This window comes from Gymnoscopelus braueri (genome assembly GCF_963280865.1).
Source record: "Gymnoscopelus braueri genome assembly, chromosome: 4".
NCBI lineage: Eukaryota > Metazoa > Chordata > Actinopteri > Myctophiformes > Myctophidae > Gymnoscopelus > Gymnoscopelus braueri.
The window spans coordinates 43,999,350-44,024,185 of NC_137605.1; the positions used below are offsets into that span (position 1 = coordinate 43,999,350).

General features: G+C 42.2%; 4 protein-coding genes across 9 annotated transcripts; 3 read left to right on the forward strand and 1 right to left on the reverse strand.

The window, feature by feature from the left end:
* Positions 1–2,430: 2,430 nt before the first annotated feature.
* On the forward strand, positions 2,431–2,940 carry LOC308083618 (mitochondrial import inner membrane translocase subunit Tim17-A-like; the record flags this gene model as incomplete). Its single annotated transcript, XM_080425933.1, has 1 exon — positions 2,431–2,940. One exon carries the CDS (start codon positions 2,431–2,433, stop codon positions 2,938–2,940), a length of 510 nt encoding a protein of 169 aa, XP_080282059.1.
* A 1,371-nt stretch (positions 2,941–4,311) lies between these two features.
* Positions 4,312–5,496, forward strand: LOC308083619 (tumor susceptibility gene 101 protein-like; the record flags this gene model as incomplete). The annotated part of the gene is made up of 1 exon (XM_080425934.1): positions 4,312–5,496. The coding sequence occupies one exon, from the start codon at positions 4,312–4,314 to the stop codon at positions 5,494–5,496; it is 1,185 nt and encodes a 394-aa protein (XP_080282060.1).
* A 3,182-nt stretch (positions 5,497–8,678) lies between these two features.
* On the reverse strand, positions 8,679–19,390 carry tcaim (T cell activation inhibitor, mitochondrial). 4 transcript variants are annotated; one of them, XM_080426993.1, is made up of 11 exons: positions 19,272–19,390; positions 15,102–15,190; positions 12,424–12,556; positions 12,174–12,324; positions 11,811–12,066; positions 11,141–11,263; positions 10,890–10,987; positions 10,633–10,724; positions 10,265–10,497; positions 9,981–10,112; positions 8,679–9,733 (listed from the first exon to the last, which is right to left on the reverse strand). In XM_080426993.1, exons 2-11 carry the CDS (start codon positions 15,134–15,136, stop codon positions 9,508–9,510), a joined length of 1,479 nt encoding a protein of 492 aa, XP_080283119.1. In that variant the 5' UTR covers positions 15,137–15,190; positions 19,272–19,390; the 3' UTR covers positions 8,679–9,507. The 4 variants fall into 4 exon arrangements, with proteins under 4 accessions (XP_080283119.1, XP_080283118.1, XP_080283117.1 ...); XM_080426992.1 differs by lacking the exon at positions 19,272–19,390 and adding an exon at positions 19,106–19,176; XM_080426991.1 differs by lacking the exon at positions 19,272–19,390 and adding an exon at positions 16,225–16,304.
* LOC308084366 (beta-Ala-His dipeptidase-like) lies at positions 18,433–23,598 on the forward strand. Of its 3 annotated transcripts, XR_013933082.1 has the most exons (13): positions 18,433–18,573; positions 19,068–19,202; positions 19,427–19,570; positions 19,868–20,030; positions 20,159–20,247; positions 20,905–21,102; positions 21,265–21,349; positions 21,467–21,627; positions 21,764–21,928; positions 22,470–22,611; positions 22,888–23,035; positions 23,150–23,309; positions 23,367–23,598. XR_013933082.1 is itself a non-coding variant. In XM_080426989.1 (12 exons), the coding sequence occupies exons 1-12, from the start codon at positions 18,502–18,504 to the stop codon at positions 23,214–23,216; spliced, it is 1,569 nt and encodes a 522-aa protein (XP_080283115.1). In that variant the 5' UTR covers positions 18,433–18,501; the 3' UTR covers positions 23,217–23,344. The 3 variants fall into 3 exon arrangements, 2 of the variants coding, with proteins under 2 accessions (XP_080283115.1, XP_080283116.1); XM_080426989.1 differs by lacking the exon at positions 23,367–23,598 and having other exon boundaries at positions 23,150–23,344; XM_080426990.1 differs by lacking the exons at positions 18,433–18,573; positions 23,367–23,598 and adding an exon at positions 18,748–18,917 and having other exon boundaries at positions 23,150–23,344.
* The last annotated feature ends 1,238 nt before the right edge of the window (positions 23,599–24,836 follow it).

Below are 24,836 nucleotides of genomic sequence, written 5' to 3' on the forward strand. Positions count from 1 at the left end.
CACGCCGGACCAGGCGTTCCATCCATGGTAACAGCCGTGCGTGTACTGCTGGTGTAGTATGGACAGCAGCAGTAACCAGTGTTGCCAGATTGGGCAAGAGAAATAATCAACCAGGTCTAGGAAAACAAGCCCAAAAGAAGCAACTGGGCCACATGACATGAACACTTAGTTAAAAACCTATACTGTAGCCTATACTGTATACGAATACTTGGCTATTTAAAAATAGCGATGCAATGTGAGCTTGTAGATCTCCTATTTTCAAAAGATCTTGTCATAGTAAATGTGGAATATTTGGAAGAGTTTTGAAACATTCATTCATTCAACAACCAAAAATCTGGTACGGGCTCCTTGGCACAAAACATTTTCAGATGGGGATTATAGGGACAAAATAGGGGTCCACCATGACATGAAAATATTTGAGAACCACTGGTTAAAATAATAAAATAACTGTGAAGCAAGCCCAAATAAGCAACTACACTTTAGAAAAAAGCCCCCCAAAAAAACCCGCAACCCGCAACTACCAATATTTACAAGCAACTTTACAGAAAAACAAGCCCAAAGTCGCTTATAATAAGCGGACATGGCAACCCTGGTCAGTGGCTGCTAGTGTTTCCATCATGTTTAAGCTCGGACCTTGAGCCCCTCATCACAAGGGAGGCGGGGCTTACCGGAGCGGGGGCGTGGCTGGATTTTGGCATTGAACATTGGAACATTAAAACAAATCTAATATTTCTGTTTGGCTTGTAGGCTCAGGCTGCTTCGTAAACAAAGGTTGCACACGGCAGATATGACAAATAACTGATATGATAAGGTAAGTGATATTTATGCATTATTTAGTAATAAAGTCATTGCTATAGAGTGTTTGTTCAGTAACAGGAGTGTCCCTCAGTCCCTGTATCCCCAACTCTTTAATAAACAGAAAATACATTTTCAGGTAGGTGACAACATTTCAGCCAATCAGGAGAGAGTAACCATTTATCAGCTTCATTGTTCTTCAACGTTTTTCAGCCCAAGGACCCCTTAGCTGAGAGAGAGATGAAGAAGGGACCCCCACTACATATTGTATGGAATTGTGTTGCAGATTAAACTTTTTCATAGATTTCATAGATGGCTTCATAGACTTGTTAGACAGCACTGTCATCAATGTTGTGTAAATTAATGTTTTTTGGTAATTTTTTACACATTATAGCTTCTCCATTAATTCATGTAAATGTGTATTTTCATCTTATTATCATACATTTAATCACTTAAAGCCTCAATACTAAACTTGACCATTGGCTCTGTACTTGGTCTGCTCTTTTTTCCCCCTCTACACCAAACCTCTTACATTTTCTGTTTAATAAAGAGCTGCATGCAGAGACATGGAGACTCCTGTTACTGAACAAACACTCTGTACAGCAATACTATCAGAATATAGAGCTATTTAAAACGTATTTTAACCAAAGAAAATGACTTTATACTGACATTATAGAAATACTTTCAAAATGGTTTGGGAATAGTGGAAATAGCCTATCTAGCATTTTTCAACATGAATGATTATAATGATCATGCTAAATAATTGCATTTATCTCAAATAATTGCAATTATCTCAAATAACTGCAATTATTTCAAATAATTGCGATAAGGCGATTATTATAACAATTGTGACAGGCCTGTTGTGGGCTTGTAAATCGGTTATTTGCACTATACTAGAGGTTTGGGCTGCTATGCGCCCCCTCACACCTACGTCGCACCACCAATCCGACTGATATGCCCATATATGGAGATATCTGTATCTGTCAGTCCTTGTCCCCTTTATGCCCATATATGGAGATCTCTGTATCTGTCAGTCCTTTTCCCTTTTATGCCCATATATGGAGATGCCTGATGTCATCAGTAGGCCTATATGACCATACTGTATATGGGTATGCTGATATGCCCATCTATGGAGATCTCTGTATCTATCAGTCCTTGTCCCTTTTATGTCCATATATGGAGATCCCTGATGTCATCAGGTTATGCCCATATATGGGCATGCCCCCTTTTGTGCCCATATATGGAGATCCCTGATGTCATCAGTTTATGCCCATATATGGGCATGCCCCCTTTTGTGCCCATATATGGAGCTGAGTGATTTGTTTGCATGTGACCTGATGCCATAACGATTAGACAACACACTCCATATTTGGGCATAGCTGCATTGGGAACTCCTTATATGGTTATGGCTGAGTCATGGTGACATGAGCGTGACATCAGAGGTGTAGTACAGAACTCAAGCAAATGTACTTTGTTACTGTCCACCACTGCTGACGTCACATACAAAACAAAGGTTCATGGCCATTTTTGGTCATTTGTATTGTGTGTGACGTCAGACCAGAGCTCCCTTAATACACAGTACTGTATATACGGTGAAGAGGTGTTCAAACAGGAACAGCTAAGGTCAAGAACAAAATGGAACCATTTACGAGAGCGCCATGCCCCTGGAGGATCGTGGACGATTGTGGGAGCGCCTTCACACTGGGGCTCATTGGAGGCAGTATTTTCCAGTCTATCAAAGGGTTCAGGGATTCACCTGCAGGGCTGAGCAACAGAATGAACGGTAGCTTCGCTGCCATCAGGACCAGAGTACCACATATAGGAGGTCAGTTTGCTGTATGGGGAGGCCTCTTCAGCGTGATCGACTGTAGTCTCGTAAAAGTGAGAGAGAAGGAAGATTCCTGGAACTCGATCGCGAGTGGGACCATGACCGGAGCTATCCTTGCTGCAAGAAGGGGACCAGCAGCCATGGTGGGCTCTGCGGCCATGGGTGGCATTATGCTGGCACTGATAGAAGGTGCTGGAATCATAGTCAATCGTTGGTTCCTAACTCGTCCCCAGTTTCCAGAGGAACCTGCTCCTACCCCTCGTTCGGGGACCACCCTTCACGCATCCACTAGTAGCCCTTCTGAATTCCTTGAGTGAGAATGCTTACACAAGCTAAATTGTTATTGCACCTGACTTTACAGTCTGTCGGAAATTAAATGACGACAAGGCTCATCTTGATTTGTTTGTCCTTTTACTACAACTAGCCTTTCACCATGTTCTAAAGTTTTTAAATACAACACTATTTTGGATCCCATGATGTTGCCTGTGTAGTTTACATTCACAATGCAACATGTTTTGGGCATTTTCGTAACTTTGTTGTTTAAATAAGGTAATTTGTAGTCTTTCGGGCTAGACTGGGATCAATCTGCTTTACAGTTTACACATCCAGTCTCGTGTAGATTAGGGTTGACACGTCAGTCCTGTAAAAACAATCCTGGACACATGCGATGTTGAGACTAAGCCAGATTTATGCATGAGTAAAACTATATTGGTATTTGAAGTGGTTCCAGGTTTTACATACGTGCAGAAGTCAAGTTTAGTGAGTACTTTATACAGTCATAAAATAAAAGTGCATTGGTTCAGTCAGACACACAGTAAAGACTTTATCACAATGATTGTAGAGGGACAAAGTAAACACACTGCTGAATACCGATGGTTTGGAGATGGTTTCAACCAGCTTGTATGCAGCTTGTATTTGTGCCTTTTTTTAATCTATATACAGTACATAATTATCAATAAATGTGCAAAATCTCTGTCCGTCCATCCCCCGCACATCTCGAGAACCGTCAGACCAATTGACTTCAAACTCGCAGGCTCTCGCTGGGGAAGTGATGTGCCGAGTAGGAAGTCAGTTGGATCAGCAGTTGTTCAAAGAACATGGATGAATCTGCAAATCCTCATAGAGTATCCTGATCAGATCATAGTACTGACGTCATAGACTGGCTTTGACTGATGGGACACAGACAGACAGATACAAAGATCTCCATCTATGGGCATATCGGTCGGGTGGTGGTGCAACAGAGGTGTGAGGGCCGCGTTGCAGCCCGAACCTCTATTATACAAAGATCTCCATGGCATAAAAGGGACACAGGCAGGCACATGGGAACAACGGGCATTGCATAACCAGAGGGGCCTGCGTTCCCGACGGGTGTCGTTCCCAATGGGTGTCGTTCCCAATGGGCATCGTTCCCAATACTCAAAATACTGGACATTTTGTGTAATTATTTTTCAGATGTACAGATGTGAGCCTTAATCAGTAAATAGAATCTACAGGTAATACCGTAAGGTAATCTACAGAAAGACCCTGGTGGTGATGCAAGGTTCATTTTGGTCTTCCCCCATATATGGCATTCATGACGCTCCAGTGAGGTATACAAGTCATACGCCACTGTGGGCGTGTAGATATATAGTGACAGGTAGTCCTTTAATTCAACTTGTTTTCATGCATTATGGTGGATGGCGTCAACCATGACAGTCAATGAAGGTGCCCTGAAGAAGTTGCTGAAGCATTGCAAATACAGAGACTTGACTGTCCGTGAGATAATGAATGTACAATCCCTGTACAAGGACCTGAAGCCTGTTATGGATGCCTATGTCTTCAATGACGGTTCCACAAGAGACTTGATGAGTTTAAGAGGAACAGTCCCAGTCAGCTACAAAAGTCAAGTGTACAACATCCCAGTGTGTCTGTGGCTACTAGACACGTACCCACACAACGCTCCTATATGTTTTGTCAAGCCTACAAGTACCATGATGATCAAACCTGGCAAACACGTCGATGCCAATGGTAAAATCTTTCTGCCGTATCTACACGAGTGGAAACACCCAATGTCAGATCTGTGTGGTCTGATCCAGGTGATGATTGTGGTGTTTGGGGAGGAACCTCCTGTGTACTCTCGGCCCACAACTCAGGCCCCATACCAAGCCTTCCAGCCATCACGACCCTCTACTCCCGCATACATGCCTGGGATACCTGCAGTCGCATCTTATGGACCAAACCCCAACCCTGGCAGTTACCCCGGAGGGTACCAATACCCCGGGATGAACTCATATCCAGCCACAGCTGGCCCTGTGCACTTATACCCTCCTCAAATCCCTGTCTCCACAGTGGGCCTCAGCAGAGACGGCACCATTTGCGAGGACACCATCCGCGCATCTATGATCTCTGCCGTGACAAACAAGCTCCGCTGGAAGATTAAGGAGGAGATGGGCAGAACTCAGGTCGAGCTGGACTCCCTGAAGCAGACGGAGGAGGACTTGAAGAGGAGTCACCAGAAACACGAGGAGATGTACTCACTAATGGAGCAGGAAGTGGCTGCTGTAGATGGGAGCATTGAGCTGCTGAAGAGAAAGGATGAGGAACTGAGCAAGGTGCTGGAAAAGATGGAGAACCTGTCAGAGTGCAATGACATCGATGACGTGATCGTGCCCACAGCGCCACTGTACAAACAGATCCTGAATCTGTTTGCGGAGGAGAACGCCATCGAGGACACTGTCTTCTACCTGGGAGAGGCCCTCCGCAGGGGGGTCATAGACTTGGAGGTTTTCCTCAAGCACGTGCGTCTCCTGTCCAGGAAGCAGTTCAAGCTCCGTGCCCTCATACAGAAAGCCCGCAAGACCGCCGGCCTCAGTGACCTCTACTGTCAGGAATGACTCTCGAACTTAAAGGCGGGACCCAAAAGCAGGAACTCAAAACCGAAGCCCAAAACCGAACGCATGGAGGCAAGATGGACAATTAACAAAGACTTTACTGTACAGAAAGTGGAACACATTCACACAAACTACAAACACAACACTAGACTAACAATACAGGAACACTGAACTAAAAACCTAACTGAAATGGGGAAAACTCTGACAAACAAAACCAAGACAATGATCCAGCAAGGAATAAGCTCTCAAGACAGTCTTTTGAAGTCTCTGGAGCTCGTAAGCCAAAGGCACAGCTGGCCTTCCTGGCCCTCACAGGTGAGTCACTCAGGGCAATAAGGGCAGAGCACAGGGGGTTTGGGGAGAGTGGCAGAGGGGGAATGAAGGCAGAACTGGAGAGGGGAAAAGGGTGGAGGGGCAGGGGCGACATCAGGACAAACTGGAGTTGGGCAGAGGCTGTGACCGTGACATCTACTGAAGCACACAACCACCTGGAAATGCACACATCCTCCTCCACCCTTGTCATCCCTCAAGAACTAAAGATGAGTGTACAGATAGTTTGTTCTATAATCAGTACTTCAGTGGTAGAATGTGACTTCCCTGTGCAATCAATTATTATTTTGATTGCACTATTTGTGCAGTTTGTGAACGGTGTGTCTGCGTTATAGAGCCCGCTATTTCCAAATATTTCCAATCAGTGTATACTTGGGGAGTCTGGAGCTGTGTGGAACTCCATATTTGGGCAAGACTGACGTCACTTGTCAGAGTGTTTGTGGTCCGGTCCGTCTGTGTATCTGTGAACTTTGTATGCACGCTCCCAGTAGGCCAAGGAATGATGGATAAATGTGCTTTATAAGTAATAAGGTTTGATTTGAAGGAAGATCCTCCACCCTACATTTTCGGCCTACCTACATCGGCCTAATGGTGGCACTATATCACCCCCACCTCGTATTTTGGCCTATAACTTTTGAAACTCTTGAAAGGTTTTCATATTCCGATTGGCTACGATTGGCTTCCAAGGTTTGCAGGAGGGGCCCGTTTTGCAAAAGCTGCCACAAATCATGAATGCAATGTCTGATCTGACCTAAATTTTAATCACACATCTAAGCCAAAAGCTGTTTCACTTCACCACAAATGCAACAAATATCACTGTTGCAGAAACATGTTTTTTTTCTCCCACCAAATTTGGCACAAATGGTCAATGACTGTCTAACGGCTAATTATTACAAAAAACACCATATATCATGAACGAAACATTCAATCATACTTACATTGGAATCGCGTTTTGAAAGGCCTAGCGTAACTTAGTTATTCACTCATTTAACCACTAAAACTCTATATACCCCAGGGGTCTACACACTCACAACGCGTCGCACTGGGATGCGTTGTGAGCTTGTAGATCAGCTATTTTCAGCATGCAATCAAGTGTAAAATCAGGCATTACATCAAGGCCCGCCAAAATACATTTTAGTCGACTAAATCAACTGTAGATTTAGTCGACTATAATCTTATATTTAGTTGACTAAAACTAAAACATTTCAGATGACTAAAATATGACCAATACTAAAGGGAATTTTATTCAAAAGACTATGACAAAATTTGCTGTCAAAATCAACACTGGTGCCCAGCCAGCCTCATCCTTCTCTCTGACCTTGTCTGTGACCCGTGGGAGTCCCCCCGTAGAGGTCCACCTTTCTGATGTGGCCCGTCCATGTGTGACACCAAGTGCCATTTGACGCCGGCCAGGGCCTTTCCCTGCTGTACTGTGAGCATCCATGTCTTGGCATAGCGTTGCTGCAGCTGAGGGTCCGTCGCCAGTTAACTCCATTCATATTCAACCTTCCTGTTTTACTTGAGCATTACCACAATCTAGAAATATTAAAATAGCCTTGCATTCAAAGGTTTTACTTAAGTAAACGCACTAAACTATTTGCATGAAAATGTACTTAAAGGTAACGTTTTTGTTAAAAGGTTATAACATAATATTCTGATAGTAATCATTGCGTGTTTGTTCAGTAACAGGAGTCGCCCCGTCTCTCCAGCTCTTTGATAAACAGAAAATACATTTTCAGGAGAGAGTACCCATTTATCTTAATTAAGCTTAATTTTAATAGTGTTCGAGTTCCTATTTTGTCTGCTCATTTCTTTGTCATCAGTCCCAATTTCACTTGTTTAATCTGTATCCTGTCTGAGTTCTCTATCCTGATTGGATAGAATTGGTATCCTGACCTGAAAATGCAATGCAGAGCTGGAGAGACATGGAGACTCCTGTTACTGGACAAACACTCTATAGCAATGAGTACTATCAGAATAAATAGCTATTTAACACTTACTTTAACCAAAGAAAATCACTTACCCTACCTTTAAAATAACAAACGTAAAAACACTCATCCATTTTTGGAAGATATCAAACATTATTGTCAACAATGCATGATGTTGTGAGCTTGCAGATCTGCTCATTTCGAATTGTTTAAGTATAGTATATGGGTTTTTGTAGAAACGCTGCCTTCCAATCTCAATTAAGTGGTCTCCATACTGTATATGGGCATGTTACTTTTGTGACGTACCCACCATCCACAGTGATCCCCATATATGGCCGTATTATGTTTGTGACGCCCACCCAGGTTTGGTGCCACCCCTGTGTGCCACCCAGGATGCTAGCCTTCAATGAGCAGCGCTTCTGGTGGCCATCCATGAAAGAAGATGTGGAGCAGTTTGTGGTGGCCTGTGATGTGTGTGTGCTCGGAACAAGAACGTCAACCGACCCCCAGCTGGTCTTTTAAGACCCCTTCTAAATATGCAACTACACTTTAGAAACAAGCCCAAAAAACTACAAATATTTACATGCGACTTTACAGAAATTAAAGGCCAAAAGACGCTTATAATAAGCAGACTTGGCAACACTGCTGATGGATCACACAACAGAAAAGCTGGTGCCTTAACGGTGATTTGTGCTGACGTCAACCATTACATAATAACTCTGATTTGCGTACTGTGACATCAGCAGGCATGTCTATACATGGGCATAACCTTTGCTAACAATGCAGATTTGAGCTGACATCTGGCATGCAGTTCTATGGGTTTATCCGTGCGCCCACCCGCCACAACCTGGTCAACAAGTAAATTATTACAGTAAGTACATTTAAGGAAACATCAATATCAGTACTACTATAAACAAGTCTGTACGTTTTGTTTAATTGTTAGGAGAAAAATGTTTGTTATGGCTTAAGGTAACATAGAAAAACAAGATTAAAATACAATTTAGGCAACCTTCTGTCTGTCTGGACTGAACAGTGAACTAAATTACAGTATGAAATTCATTTTACAACTTACTGTACAAGTTCTATTCTGCCTTTTAATGCCAATAATAATATAAATACTTGAAGCATATTGTGGACTCATAACATTCACCCTTCACAACGCCAAAGTCACCACTCACCAACTATAGTGGCTATGACGGGAATACAGAACAATCATGTTGAAGAATGTGCTGTGATGTATAACGAAAAACACACAAAGAGTGAGTTGTGCAACATGAAAGTTCTCTCTTGAGTGTCAAATTGTAACACATCTTAATAAATCGTTAAAACTATATTTGGCAGTGTGTTTCATTCATTCCATTCTAGAAGGTGATTATCTCAATATAAAGAGGTTAAACAGTTATGGTCATTTGACTGTACAGGTACCTTCACTGAATTTGTGCTGAACTTTTACTTGATACAAAGGATTAAAATGTTTCTTTATTCTCTTCCTTAAATGCAAGCAACACAATAACAAAAATATATATATATATATAAAAAAAAGAAACCTTTTTTTCCTGAACACAGACACTGGCTGACCTAAAGAAATCAATTCTGTCTGGGTCATGAAAACCTACAGCATATTGCACCTGCACGGCCCATCCTTCCCTTTGACCTTTCCAGTAAAAGGGGGTAAAGTGCTGCTCAGTGGATGAGCCCAGGTTGAGACGATAGGATTACATCAGAGATCCAACCCCCTGCGCTGTTCGCCTCCAGCTCATCTCTTCCAGTCCCAGGGGATGCACAGGTCCCCGTCCTGCATGACTGAGTAGAAGTGGGAAACACAAATGTGTAAGCCTTGCATGAGGGGCGACCGCTGCTCCAGAAGCCGTTTACAGCAAGGGATCATCTGGCTGGAGGTGATACTGGGCTCCTTTGAAAGGTCTCTGAGGGACAAGCTCTGGACACAGTCCTTCACTGCTGCCTCCTCCTCTGCTTGCAGCCTGATCATTACAAATAGGGGTGAAACAGTTAATCGGACAAACCGATTTGATCAATAATCGATACCTTTATAAAATAATTGACTAATAATCTATCCCTATTTTGGGCATGTCCTTATAGGCGAAAATAAATTCCAATAAAATTCAAAAACAAGTAAACAAATTTTAAAATAGTGAAAATAACCGCTCTACAAGCTCACAATGCGACACGTTGTGAGCTTTATAAACAGAAAAGGCATCTGCCACTCACTGGTTTTGGCGTTCGATGCGTTTCCTGGCTTCAGGCGCGTGGCTCTGGAGGAAGATCTGCAGCGCCAGAGGATCACAGTTAGCCGGAACAATAAACTGTCCCATCTCATGAAGACTGGGGGTGGAGCGGTCACTGCAATCAACACAAAACCTTGAGTTTTAGTATCTTACACACACACACAATCTAACCAAAATCAATCCCCTTTTTGAAAACTCTCACTGAATAAGCACTAGTTCCAAGATTACGGACTGCATACTGTATGTATCAAGATACAACCAACTAACTTCTCCAAGGTCATTGCTAGTCCTTGCAGGCTCCTGGGGTGCAGAGAGAGTCGTCGAGGTAGCAGCCTCTTGTGGAAGGCGTTGACGGTGCTGTAGTGCTCCTCAATGGGCTGGACGGGCCCCAGCCTCTCGCCATGGATGACCTGGATGCCACCCAGAAGGAGGCTGATCCTCTCCTTTAGCCACTCCGTCTGCTGCTGCAGGCGACTGTAGCTGGGCAATCTCTCAAAGATCTGGGGGCACATGGATACAAATGTAACGTTTTTACTTATTTGCGTCATTTAATGAGAATCATTAACATGCCTACGATCAGAAATGCACACAGACGGTATAACAGCCAGGTCAAATCTGAGGACGTCAGCGATTACCTTGGTCCAGTGATGATGAACATCCATAGTTCCCAACATGACTTGTCCTGAGGCGTTCATCCCAGACTGGTCAGTGAATATTAGTGTGTGTCCTAAAAAAAAGGGTATGTTAAGGAAAAACATGGCAGTTTAAAACAACCTTTATTACCAAGTAATCTGCAAGAACGGGTGAGAATCCATCTAATTTCTGACCATGCTGAATGCTTAAGGATAACTGAAATGCTACACCTCAACGTGAGAATCTGTGTGGGCTGTACCTCGCAGGTTGTTTAAAGCCTCTGGGTTCTGTTGAGAGAGCCGGCTAAGACTCTGGAGCTGACAGCACCTGTGGGTGACTCCCCAGCTGCGCTGCCACCTGCAGGACAGGAGTGGAGTGATCGCAGATCACATTTGTTCGTTAATGCAGTGTCTAACAGCCCTTGTCAAGTTAAATGCAGGACATTGCTGTGACTTTGCTACTCTAGTTAGTATATGAATGTTAAAGATCTGCATGGGATGTAATGTTAACCTGATATCAGCTAAGGAAAACTTCTGACCCAGCTCCTTCTTCAGTCTCTTCAGTTCTTCTCGCCGAGGGAGACTATCCTTGTGCTTCTTTGTAGCCGTAGGCTCATTTTTTCTCAGCCATATGCTAGGGGCAAGTACAGACACTTCTTTAATTGGACACTATCACAAATTATTTGGCAGTGACAGAAAGGGAAATTTGTATATGTCAATATAACTGTTATAAGCTGTTTTAGTACAGACTATGATAAGTCCCTGCCCACCACCATGGAGGTTGTTGCACGTACTCCTACGGCCTGGGGCGGCACCTGTCAGCAGGGAGTGTCGGGTGGGAGGAGTAGGACGAAGGCCCTACGTCCTCTCGGTGGGGGCTCCTCACTGGCAGGTGAGTCAGTAGGATACAACAGCATGCAGTGACAACACAGAAATGTGAGTGGGGGGGAATTAATTGGCATAACGACTAAAATTGGGGAGAAAAAGGGGGTAAAAAAAATATTGACTACTCTAAATAAAAAAATCTATACAAAAAAGACTATGATAATCAAGTAACTGAAATGCACATCAAAGGCGAGTTAGTTTCCCTTTTAAGGGCCACTTTTAATTGGACACCTCTTTAGAGGATGGCAGTTACTGTATATTCCACTGCAGAGACGCATGGCCATGCTGCAACGTACCCGAGGGTTGGCTCTACTCTCTTGGCCTGCTGTAACTCCTGCTCAGGGTCTCTGTAGCCGGTGAATGTATAGTAGGTCTTGTCCCATTTGATGGGCCTGTAGAAGGGTGTCCCTGCTTCTGGGGGTCTCTTCGCTGTCTCTGTGTTGGTTTTCAGGTCTTCCATGTGCTTGACAGAGAGACTGCAGGACGTCAACACGTCCCTCACTGTGCTTACCATGTCCTTGGTGTGCAGGGTAAAACTCACCGAACGGAACCCTGGGGAAAATGTTGGATATTCTTGTATTTGACTTTATAAAACAACAAAGAATCTTAAATGTCACTTAAATGACGAGAATTCTTTGTAATGAGTAAACAAGGCATACCGGAGGGGACGAGGTCTTGCTGAATATCATTGTGGTCTCTTGTTTCCCTAACATAGAAGGTGAGTTTAGTTGGTTGAACTGAGCGTGCCCCAGGCTTCTGAAGGGTTTCCAAGTAGCCATTTAGCCTCTTGAGTGAATTTTCATTCACTTCCTGCAAACCATGGTATATGATGTATTTGATTAACATACTGTACAGTTGGCACTCTTTACAACCGATACATAATATTATTTGGGCCATTTGATCACTTACCCTTTCCCTTGGATACTGTCCAAAGAAGTCAGGATGGACCGCAAAGTAAAATGGTCTAAGTGCATTAATGGCATCTGCCCCTGACAGGGCCCTCTGCTGGACAAAATGCGTGGCAACACGTTTGTTCTTGAATCTGAAAAGGGACGAAAGTTATAAATGAGTTAGTTATCAGTGATTATTATCATTGAAACGACCAGTCCAACAGCTGACATTCATGGAGAACCATTAAAGTGGAATGCGCTAGGAGAACAGTGGTTCTCAAAGTGGGGTCCCTCAGGGTTCCTTGATGGGGTTCCAAATGGACCCTTGCAGGCCTGTGACTGAAGAGTTATGGGGGTCCTTGAAATCAAAAAGTTTGAGAACCACTGAGCTAAGACAACACTCTCAGAGTCACATTAATTGTGTAATACATAATCAGTGTTGCCATGTCTGCTTATTATAAGCGACTTTGGGCTTGTTTTTCTGTATAGTCGCTTGTAAATAGGCCTATTATTGGTAGTTGTAATTGGATCCTGGACTTCCTGACACATAGGAGACAAACAGTCAGAGTAGGCAGCAACATATCAAAACCTGTTGAAGTGAACACAGGATCTCCTCAGGGCTGCGTACTGAGCCCCTTACTGTTCACTCTGCTTACACATGACTGCACGGCTAGGTTCAAAAGCAACCACATTTTAAAGTTCGCTGATGACACCACCGTGGTCGGCCTCATAACAAATGAGGATGAAGCTGCCTACAGAATGGAGGTGGAGCAGCTGGCAGTTTGGTGCAAAACGCACAATCTCGCCCTTAACACATTCCCTGCCAGAGGGTATTTTTAATTTGACCCCCAGTGCCAGTGTTTAATTTTTTTTTACACAGGAGCCGAGATACAGGATTTTAAAGTAATAAGTTAACCAAGGAGTGAATGGAGCTAGAAATCTTTGGATCGTGATATCTCTGGTTCTGTGTGGATAAATTGAAAAAAAAAAAGACAAAAAAATATACTCGTGGATGGATTTTTTTTGGCAGTAAACGGGTGTATTTTTCATCAACGGTTATACTGGCAGGTAAAGTGTTAACACAGAGAAAACCAAGGAGATGATTGTTGACTTTAGGACAAGGATCAGGCCACAACATCAGCCAATGGAAATCGATGGCGCAGCTGTGGAGAGGGTAACCAGCACAACATTCTTGGGTGTACTGTTGACAGAAAATCTGGCCCCGAGCAGCAACATCACTGCCATCATAAAGAAGGCCCAACAGCGCCTCTACCCCCTCCGCCAGCTGAGGAAAGTGGACCTGCCCATCCCAGCCCTGACCATGTTCTACAGAGGTGCCATCGAGACTTCTCACTTACTGCTTCACCTCCTGGTATGGAAACAGCACAGCTGAGGAAAGGAAGAAGCTAAACAGGACAGTGAGAACCAGGCGCGTATCGTCATTGAGGCCAACGAGGCCATGGCCCGGTCTGTAAACCCAGCTTGTCCCAAGATCCAGGGGAAAAAAACTAAAAATCAACATTAGCAGCTCTCACCCTATACTGTTGTAGCCGACCACAGAAAGTTGCCTTTGTTTTCAAGTGGGGCTCATTTGCATTCGGCCGAATTGTTAATGAGTGGCCATTAAAAACCAGTTTAGCCGTCAAACCGGTTCTGGCCCGGTTCTGGCCCGGTCAACGTTAGACTCCACCGTACGCCACTGGTGAGAACAGCGGAGAAGATCATCGGCACCTCGCTGCCATCTCTGGCAGACATATACAGTCAGAGATGCATGAGGAGGGCAACCAACATCATCAGGGACACCACCCACCCCTCTCACAGCCTGATCTCCCTTCTGCCGTCAGGGAAACGTTACAGAAGCATCAGTGCCAGGACAGAGAGGATGAGGAACACTTTCTTTCCCCAGGCAATCCGATTCCTGAACTCAAACCTTCCTAGTAGATGAACTTTGGGAGGTGCATGCATTCTATGCATCAAATCATGAACTAGTTGGAACAGATGAACTAGGGATGAATTTCATCCAGTTTTTAGTTTTAATACGTTTTTATCAGAGTATGCTTATTTATATAGTGTGAATTCCTGTTTTTAGGACCTTTTATTCAGGTCGATATTGTATGTTTCTGCACTGTTTGTTTTTATTCTTTTATGAATTCTGCTGTCTCCTACTGGGAGAAACATAATTTCGTTTGTTTTTCTAGCACTGCTTGCAGATGTAAAACAAATGACAAATAAAGCAATCTTGAATCTTGAATCTAGTTGCAGGTTGCATTTTTTTGGGCTTGTTTCTAAAGTGTAGTCGCTTATTTGGGCTTGTTTCCTAACATCATTTAAACCAGTGGTTCTCAAACAGTTTCATGTCAAGGACCCCCAAAATTAATATATAGGCCTATTTGTTCACCGACCCCCCTCCCCATCTAAATATAGTTTGTGCCAGGGACCGTACCATACCAGTTTTGACTTTTTTTTCAAGATTGTATTTTAAGAATAGCAGATCTACAAGCTCACAACGCATCACATTGCGACCTGTTGTGAGCTTGTAGATCGGCTGTAGATAGCCAAAGTATGCTTATGACTTTATAGTGCTCATGTGTCGCTTCTTTTGGGCTTGTTTTCGTAGACCTGGCTGCTTATTTCTTTCTCTCAAAATCTGGCAACATTGTGTAATGTGAGTGTGTAAACAACTGAAGGTCTTCTAACCTCACAGTGCAGCGCAAGAGGAAGGTCACAGACATGTCTGTTGTGAATGATCAGCAGATCCACTTCATGACAGCATCACTTTCACTTATCTTATGCAATGGGAAAAACAAGAGACAGTGATGAGCTTCACACACATCAAAGAGAACAACATCATTATTACAGTTTTGTCAAGGTGTATTTTGGTGTTTCACGTTTGCCACTGTTGCCTTAAGCTCAACAGTCTATAAATAACGTTAGGATACAGGATAGGTGGGCACTTATAGGGACATCTGGGCACCTCGATCGATGTAAAATCATTATCAGACTTAATTTGATCTTTCAACTTCTTGTTTATATGCCCCAAAATGACTGGATATACAGGTTTTGTAGCAATTTGTAACAATTGTAGAAATATTAGACCTTAATTGTCGACTGTTTCAACATGTTTTAATCTTTTATACTTTACTTAATTAAAAAATCCAATTATTATTATTTATTTTTTACATTTTGGGAAAAAAATGCCAATTTAACACCGATGTGCCTTCTCTTCCTTGGTGCCCACCTATCCTGTTGTTACCTAACACATTGGTTGCAAATTGTGTGCAAATCTTTGAATATATATATATATTTTTTAAGCAAACATTTTAACTCAAATCTTTGATTCTGGGTCCCTGGCACAAAACATTTTCAGATGGGGGGTCCGCAGCCAAATATATATAAATCTGGGGTTCCTTAACGAAAAAGTTTGAGAACCACCATAACGTGTGTGTCCAGCAACTGTAAACAAACATTGGTTGGATGGCTGCCAACTCACGTTACATAAAGCTTCATGTTTACATCAACATGATTATGTGGGTCAAGTTTATCCGTTATAACCTGTTATTATTGACAAGCACTTATTTACTTGTCATGTTTCACAATGATCAAACAATGATCTTGATCTAGTTGAAGTTGTTTAATAACAGATCATAACGGGCTATAAAGACAGAGCTAACGTTGGCTAAAACTAGCACAACAAACAGCCAAAACGTGCCTCTGGCTCGCTGGCCATGCTTTAAAGCAGAAAGCAGGCTTTGTTATTGCATTTATATTATTATATTTCATAGATAGATTAGCACAGAGACGGTTTAAAATGGGTCTTAACCTTTAACGATGTGATGTGTGCTCTCCATTCATAAAAGCAGCGACTGAGCAATAAGACCAAAGCAATCGCAATGAATGCCTGCCCTGCAGCTGTCAAATAAGATGTGGATTTTGGAGACATCTAGTGGCAAAGAGAATCAGAATCAGCTTTATTGTCACATCACAGGTTTATAGAAGTAAAAAAGTGGGTGAAATTTTTTCGTGCATAGTTTTTTTTCCCCATAATATTATTGTCATAAAGGGAAGAAGAGGGGGGGGGGGGGGGTCGAGGGTCAAGGTGGAGCCAGTACAGTTGCTAGTACAGTTACTGAGAAGTTTTCCTCATGTGTGTGGTGTGTGTCTCCCATTTGAGGTCCTCCTTGATGTGTACTCCAAGGAACTTGAACTCGCTGACCCTTTCCACTACAGCGCCATCGATGAGGATGAGCGCATGATCTCTCCGAGGCCTCCTGAAGTCCACGATCAGCTCCTTGGTACTTGTTGACATTAAAGGAGAATTCCGGACAAATTAAGTGTTATCTTTCATGTCTCGTTACTCACCTAGCGACGTAAAAAGTGGCGTTCTTTTTTTTCCATATATTCCCCTGTCGTCATTTTTTAAACACCCTCCGTTGTTATAATGGGAGCGCGAGGGTTAGTGAAGTTCGTCTATTATAACCGACGCAATGTTATTTTTTTCTCTTCTACGATTCATTGTAGAGTCTCATGATAGTCAAACATGCGCTGAAAATTCCTGCGAGCCTGCCGTTAATGGCGAACGATTTAACACTGGTTGCTTGTTTCCAGAATCTGGCAACACGAGTTGCCAGGTTCTGGAAAGAAACAAGCATCCAGTGTTAAATCGTTCGCCATTAACGGCAGGCTCGCAGGAATTTTCAGCGCATGTTTGACTATCATGAGACTCTACAATGAATCGTAGAAGAGAAAAAAATAACATTGCGTCGGTTATAATAGACGAACTTCACTAACCCTCGCGCTCCCATTATAACAACGGAGGGTGTTTAAAAAATGACGACAGGGGAATATATGGAAAAAAAGAACGCCACTTTTTACGTCGCTAGGTGAGTAACGAGACATGAAAGATAACACTTAATTTGTCCGGAATTCTCCTTTAAGGGCGAGGTTGTTCTACCGGCACCAACGTGTCAGTGAGTTGATCTCATCTCTATAGTCAGACTCGTCATTATTGACAATTCGACTTATCACTGACAGGAGGATGTGATAAAGTACACATCCTCCTTATTCTGGAGGATGTGTACTTTATGATGGTGTTGGAGTCATGTGTGGCTGTGCAGTCATACGTGTACAGGGAGTAGAGGAGAGGGCTCAGTACGTATCCCTGGGGTGCTCCAGTGTTGAGGGTCAGGGGGTCAGATGTGATGCTGCCCATTCTCACCACCTGATGTCGGTTTGACAGGAAGTCTTGTATCCAGTTGCACATGCTTGGGTGTAGCCCTAGGTCTCTGAGCTTTGTGTCAAGTTTTGCTGGGACAACAGTGTTGAACGCTGAGCTGTAGTCCACGAACAGCATACGTATTTGTCCTTCAGCAGCTTGTTGCTATGTGCGAGAGGACAGTGTGGAGAGCCATGGCAATAGCATCATCGGTGGATCAGTTTTTGCGGTATGCAAACTGCCACGGGTCAAGCTAGGCAGGTAACGTGGAGCAGATGTATTCCCTCACCAGCTTCTCAAAGCATTTGCTGACTATCTAGGTGAGATGTTTTTCCTTTTTTTTTTTTACATGCAGGGTTCCCAGATTGGGATGAGAGTGACGGTGTCTCCAGTCGTTCAGGCATGTCACTTTGGCCTTTTTGGGGATGGGCACAATGGTTGATATTTTGAAACCTGCAGGGGCCACAGCTTGGGAGAGGGAGAGGTTGAAGATGTCAGCAAAAACACCCGCCAGCTGGTCTGCGCCGAACATGCCAAACACAACACAGACGTTCTTACTATGATTTCCATCCATAGCACATAGAATACTCTCATTATGGCTGTTCGAGATGGGAAGCCACATTAAACGTGACTTTAGTGACTTTAGTGACTTGTGAATTTAGTATTTCCACTGCAAATTGGTATACATTCATTGTCAAGAGGCTAAACTGATAGTGATGATTGATAGCTGCTCTGAAGTCTCATATCTCTGGTGAACAGTATGAGCGTTTGGGGGAGTTACTAAAACCAGGACAAGAAGCCATGTGGAGATCACATCCTGTGTGAATGCAAGTCATCTGAACCAGTCAGTCACCAGAAAGAGAGAGACAGCAGATCAACAGAAACATGGTGGCTACACAAAGGAACCTTCCCTTGCAACATTTTTCACAGGACCGTGCATGGCGTTTGCAAACACTGGTGAGTCATTGATGATTATTCATGGTTCATTATGCTGGGTTTTACTTTTTGTATACGAGCACATGCATGTCTTTTGGAGGTCTATCTATTCTATCTAGAGAATGTTTTTCTCTCTCTCACAAGTCACGCCTTCCCCAATGCCCAACCCAATTTTCAAAACACCGCTGTTTTGACTAATACATGGGATAGTCACATCAGATCATGTTAACAAGTAGGGCACTCAGAGAAAATATTAACTTAAAAAAACATTAAGTAAGCCATTATCTGGATATAACCACAACTCTCTGTTGCATAATAAAAAAAGGATCTTTGATCCCATTATTCCACTAGCATATTCAGCTACGGTAGGTACGCAATGTTTGCTAAATGACATTTCCTCCAGTTTATTTTATACAGTATACTAGATTATAGTAGCTACAGTGCATATTTACTTGAGACCAAACTCAAACTAATGTTGATTCATGTGTCATTGTAATAATTACCTTATTTTTCAGGTACAGTGCATTGTTCCTGTATTCCTAATACTACATACCTCAGATTCATTCTCCCCCAGTGACCCTGTGACATACCCAACAATGTTGGAGCCTTTGTTCCAATATGTCACTGAACACCAGAACCAGTTCATTCAGGTAAGAGCTGAGCGCTCCTATTTCATACTGGATTAGAAGAACATAAAGAAGGACTGAACACAAACTCACATAGTAACTACAGGCAACTGAAATCTTCACGATACTATACGCTATGTTCAACCATTCACCAAAACATGCTGCATGTTGGGGATTACTCTGGAAGATGATAATAGTGTTGGTGATATTAATTAATGTCCATTCTGATTCTGCTGTCGATGTGCCAGAGGCTGAGAGAGTGGGTGGCTGTTGAAAGTGATTCGTCCAATCCAGACAAATGGGGAGAAATTGACAAGTTGTTGAACATGACAGCGGACCGGCTTCGAGAACTTGGAGCTAGTGTGGAGTTAGCAGATGTCGGCACACAACAGGTAATGAAAAAGTTATTAATACCCACACACACACATTGCAAAATAAGTATCAAAGGGGTACATCTTTACGTGTACACACATGCACTCACAAAATAAACACACTATATAAACACTCTCTAGGTTGGGTGGGAGGGTTTGTGTTTGTCTTGTGTGTTTGTTTTAACTAGAAGGGTTTCTTTTTTATCACTGTTTATCGTATTCTGTAAGCTGTGACAATCCTTCAATAAAAATTATGTTAAAATGAAAAATAAACACTCTCTAAATCTCAGCTTGTACTTTGTGCCTTGGTATTAAAAGTTGCCCAGTGGAGAGACCGTTCCCCTGCCCCCTGTGTTGTTGGCTGAATTGGTCAGGGACCCGGAGAAAGCCACGCTCTGCATATATGGTCATGTGGATGTTCAACCAGCCAAGAGCGACGACGGCTGGGTCACTGATCCCTATAACCTGACTGAAATCAATGGTGGGTTACCCATGTCACATTGGCTGCCATTCATAGCTCAATTGTGGAGAATTAAATAATGTAGCTTCATCATAAAGAATTTGTTATTTCAAAAATAATTATGTTGTGAGAGTTCCCCTCTTCTCTAGGTAACTTGTATGGGCGAGGTGCTACTGATAATAAAGGACCTGTGCTTGCCTGGCTTCATGCTGTTGAATCGTATCAAGCAACAGCAAAGGTAACACATTACACGTTACAGTATTTTGACAGACAAAATCTGTTTTTTGTAATGTTAATGTAAACCATAAGTAATCTTTACTAAATCAAAAGAGCATATGGTAAAAGGTAACACAAACATCATACCACAGACTGTGATACTAAACTGCAGTGGTGGAAAAAGTACTTAAGTAAAAGTATCAATACTGCAATATAGAAATACTCCATTACAAGTAAAAGTCCGGAATTAAAAATTGACTTAGTATCAAAATGTAATTAAAGTACCAAAAGTAAAAGTACTAAAATGTTTGAAAATAGTAGATCAGATACAAGCTCGCGACGTGTTGTGAGCTTGTAGATCGGCTATTTTCAAATAGCCTATGTATAAAATAGGGCTAAAGTGGTTAATGTATGTTTTATAATATAATAATTGATAATTGCAAAGTAACTTGTAACTAAAGTTTTCAAATAATTAAAGTGGAGTAAAAGTACAATATTTGCCTCTAGTGGAGTAGAAGTAAAAGTACAGAAATTTGGAAATACTCCAGTAAAGTAAAAATACCTCAAAATTGTACTTAAGTACAGTACTTCAGTACATGTACTTAGTTACTTTACACCACTGCTAAACTGCATTATGTACAACTACAAATACAAAGTCATGCTGCTGCATCTTTTTCAGGAAATACCTGTGAATCTGAAATTCATTATAGAAGGTTCAGAAGAGGTGGGCTCACTCGGTTTGTTGGACTTGACCAAGAAGAGGAAGGATAGCTTCTTTGCAGACGTGGACTACATTGTCATCTCTGACAATGTTTGGGCGACCAAAAATCCCGGTCTGACCTACGGAACCAGGGGTAGCTGTTATTTCTTTGTGGAGGTGAAGTGATTTGTATGAATGTCAGAAAAAAACCATATTGTAAATTCAGATACTTAGTCTATTTAATGAATGCATTGCTGCCCAAACCTTTGCATTAATCAGCCATACAAGTAAGAAAAGCAGTTCAGACAAGCCTATTAACCCTGATTTGTGTATTCCAAGGTTGACGGCCCCAAACAAGATCTTCATTCTGGGGTATATGGGGGTTCGATCCATGAACCTATGTCTGATCTAATAGCGTTACTGGGTGAGAGAAAGGTTTATTTCTTATTCATCAAGGTACCACGAGGTATCAGTTTTATCAAATTTAAACATATCAATGTTTAGTTTTGTAATTCTGCTATCCTCTTCTACATGCCAATAGGAAGTCTGTCAGACCACACAGGTAAGATCCTCATTCCTGGCATCAGTGATGATGTGGCGCCCCTTACTGGTGATGAGAGGAACACCTACGAGCACATCAGCTTTGACCTGGAGGAAATGAAAAGTTCAGTGGGTGTAAAACACTTCCTGCAAGACACAAAGGTAAAGTGTTGCCAAAGCAGTCTAATGTTGTAATTTAGCCAGCCTCGATGGGTTTCAATATGTAATAATTCAAATGGGTTCGAATTGGAATTTGGAATTATGAGAATTTTGACTAGAGCATCCTTTTGCGATTCAGGAAGAAGTCTTGATGGCTCGATGGCGCTACCCCTCCCTGTCTATGCACGGAATTCAGGGAGCATTCTCAGACCCAGGAAGCAAAACCGTTATTCCCAGAAGGGTCATTGGGAAGTTCTCAATACGTTTAGTGCCCAATATGGACCCACCTGACGTTGAGAGACAGGTATTGGCAAGTGCAAGTGGAATGTGGAACTATTGCATCTACTTAACTTAACCTAATGTAACCTAACTTAAGTAATGGTAATCATTATCTAATAAGGTAGTGAAATGTCAAATGTGTGCCTGGTTTTGTGTGGGATTAATAGGCAAAAAGCAATATGTTTGTAGGTTTTGACCTGGCCATGACCTTCCATCATCAGGTGTGTTCAGCACTCAATCTAGCATCACTCATCTACAGTGTTATCTATGATGTCAGTACTACGACGTCAGTCATCCGCTATGCAAAGTTTCTGCACAATAAATTTTTTCTTTTACTATTACCAATTCTGCTACAATGTCGGAGGAGCCAAACAAAAACTCTGATGAGCCTGTACACAAGATGTAATAATAAAGACCAAGTTAGAACCTTGTGTAGACAGACAGACAGACAGACAGACAGACAGACAGACAGACAGACAGACAGACAGACAGACAGACAGACAGACAGACAGACAGACAGACAAACAGATTTCAACTTTACTATATATTTTTGTCTCCCCCAACAGGTGCAAGAGCATCTCAACAAAGTCTTTGATAGACTAAGAAGCCCCAATAAGCTCAAAGTGACTGCCACTGTGAGCGCCAAACCTTGGTTGGCCGACATCAAGGACCCACAGTACACGGCAGGGAAGAAAGCAGTTAAAAGTGGTATGTTGAGTTTTGTACTTCATCTGGTAATGGATCACCCCCATTGTTAAAAATTCATGAAGAGAAGCTAGTTGTTTTTAAACAGTATTTAAACTGCTGAAGGTGCTTGCCATCTTGCTACTGTTGTCTAAATGCTGCTGTAGAGTTTTGTTGAATTTGTTTGTTCCCTGTAAAACCTCTCACGATATGTGTGTAGTCATTCCATTGTTAGCTCTTTTTTAGTGAGCTCCTATCTGAAGTAACTTAAGCAAGAAATACATCCTTTCTGTGTGCCAGTGTTTGGAGTGGACCCTGAGCTGATCCGTGAGGGATCAACCATTCCCATAGCCCAGGACTTTAAAGACGTGACGGGTAAAAGTGTGATGATGCTACCAATTGGTGCCCATGACGACGGAGAGCACTCTCAGAATGAGAAGATCAGCAGGTGAGAGTGACGAAGTCCGAGGTACAGTGGTTAATCAAGTCAATTCAAACAGAGTGTGTATATTCAATAAAATACTTCTCCCCTTGCTCTTTTGTCTTTATCTGAAATTTGCAGGTACAACTTCATAGAGGGCACCAAGCTGTTTGCGGCTTACATGTATGAGCTCTCTCAACTAAATTAGCACACACAGATGTTAAGTAATTGGATATTAAAGAGTGAACTCCAGGCTAGCTGAATTTTGGAATTTTGCATAATTCTATCACTGTTTCTTAGGAAAACCTAATTTCCTTCTTACAGTCCAGGCTTAGTGGGTATATTCCGTTTTTTACTAAGCTTATTTTACTGAATATGTGTTGATTGATACTGTATGATCTATTCTATACCATTGCATCCAATACATTCCTGTATACAGCTACAGGCAAATAAAGTGATTTTCGGCTGTTCATTTCCAATCACTTGGTCTAACATTTGTGTGCCTGTGCTGTGGAATGAATGTGGCAGGAATGTTTTGGGGTAAAGACAAATAGATAGAAAAACAAAGAAAGGAGGTGGAAATATACTGAATCGGGGGAGAGGCAGGCAGAGTACCGCACGTCACACTTTCAGTCATTGTCCACCAAAGCCATAGCCTCTCTTATTTTAGTTAAAGACAGCTAGTGAGAAAAAATTAGTAATGAATCCTAATGAAAAATGGGAGATGGGGGTTGCGTTTGCAACCATCCATGTCACATAATTTTGACTGTGATGAATTAAACAAAATGACTGTGAAAGTAAACAGTGTACTCATTGCCGGGGTCTCATTTATCACCTCCTGACCTGCTAGACTACTGTATCAATTAAGGCCTATGCATTCATCCATCTTCAGACTGTGGCAACGCGAACACTGGATGTCACATAGAAGTGGTGATTAATCACTCGTTGGCCATTTGAGAGTGCATTATATAGAAGTATCATTGTGTCTGTTTCATATGCATTTAAAAATAATAATCATAAAAGGGATAAATCTAATCATAGTCGGGGACGGTAACAACTTTTTGTTGTCCGAAACCAGCTAGTTAATCCCAAAAAGTAGGCCTTCCTCCTCCTCAGTCACCTTCACTAGCACATCTGTATTTTTAGAATGTAGCTCAAGGACCCCTGAATGATGTCATGACCAGACATGTAGGTCCATAAACTCCAGTAGCCACAACCAGTAGCCTATTTACCTGTTTGTGTGTAATATTAACCTTTAATGCTGCCGGAGCAAAAAGTTTGGAGAATTTTCCCCTATGATTAGACAACAGAAATTCAGAATGAAATATAGGCTGACCAATATACATAGTAATTCCTATAGGTTTTCTGGTGGAGACTTCTTCTGGTACAAATAGTTAAATGCTAATAAGTAATTAAAACACTCTCTGAACGCCAAAGCATGTTTCAAATGTCCCACAACTGGTGTCATGTGAAGGAATTCAATAAGAACTTGCTCCTCCTTGAACTACATCGGTGGTTCTCAACCTGTGGGCCGGGACCCCAAGGGTGGTCCCCACATATATATATATATATATATATATCTTTTTTTGGGGGGTCCCCCCAGATAACAGTAAAGGGACCTTTAAGACCTTTTTAATACCTTCAAATAAAAAAAAAGAAACGAAATGAAATGAAAAAAGACCACAACTGCATAAAAAGTATCAACAAACTGTAAACTGGTCAAACATTGGCCAAATTGTCAAAAAAAAGATTGTGAAAATAGCCGATCTACAAGGTCACAATAACGCCTCGCGACCTTGTGATTATTTTGGGGGGTACCCAGTTCAAA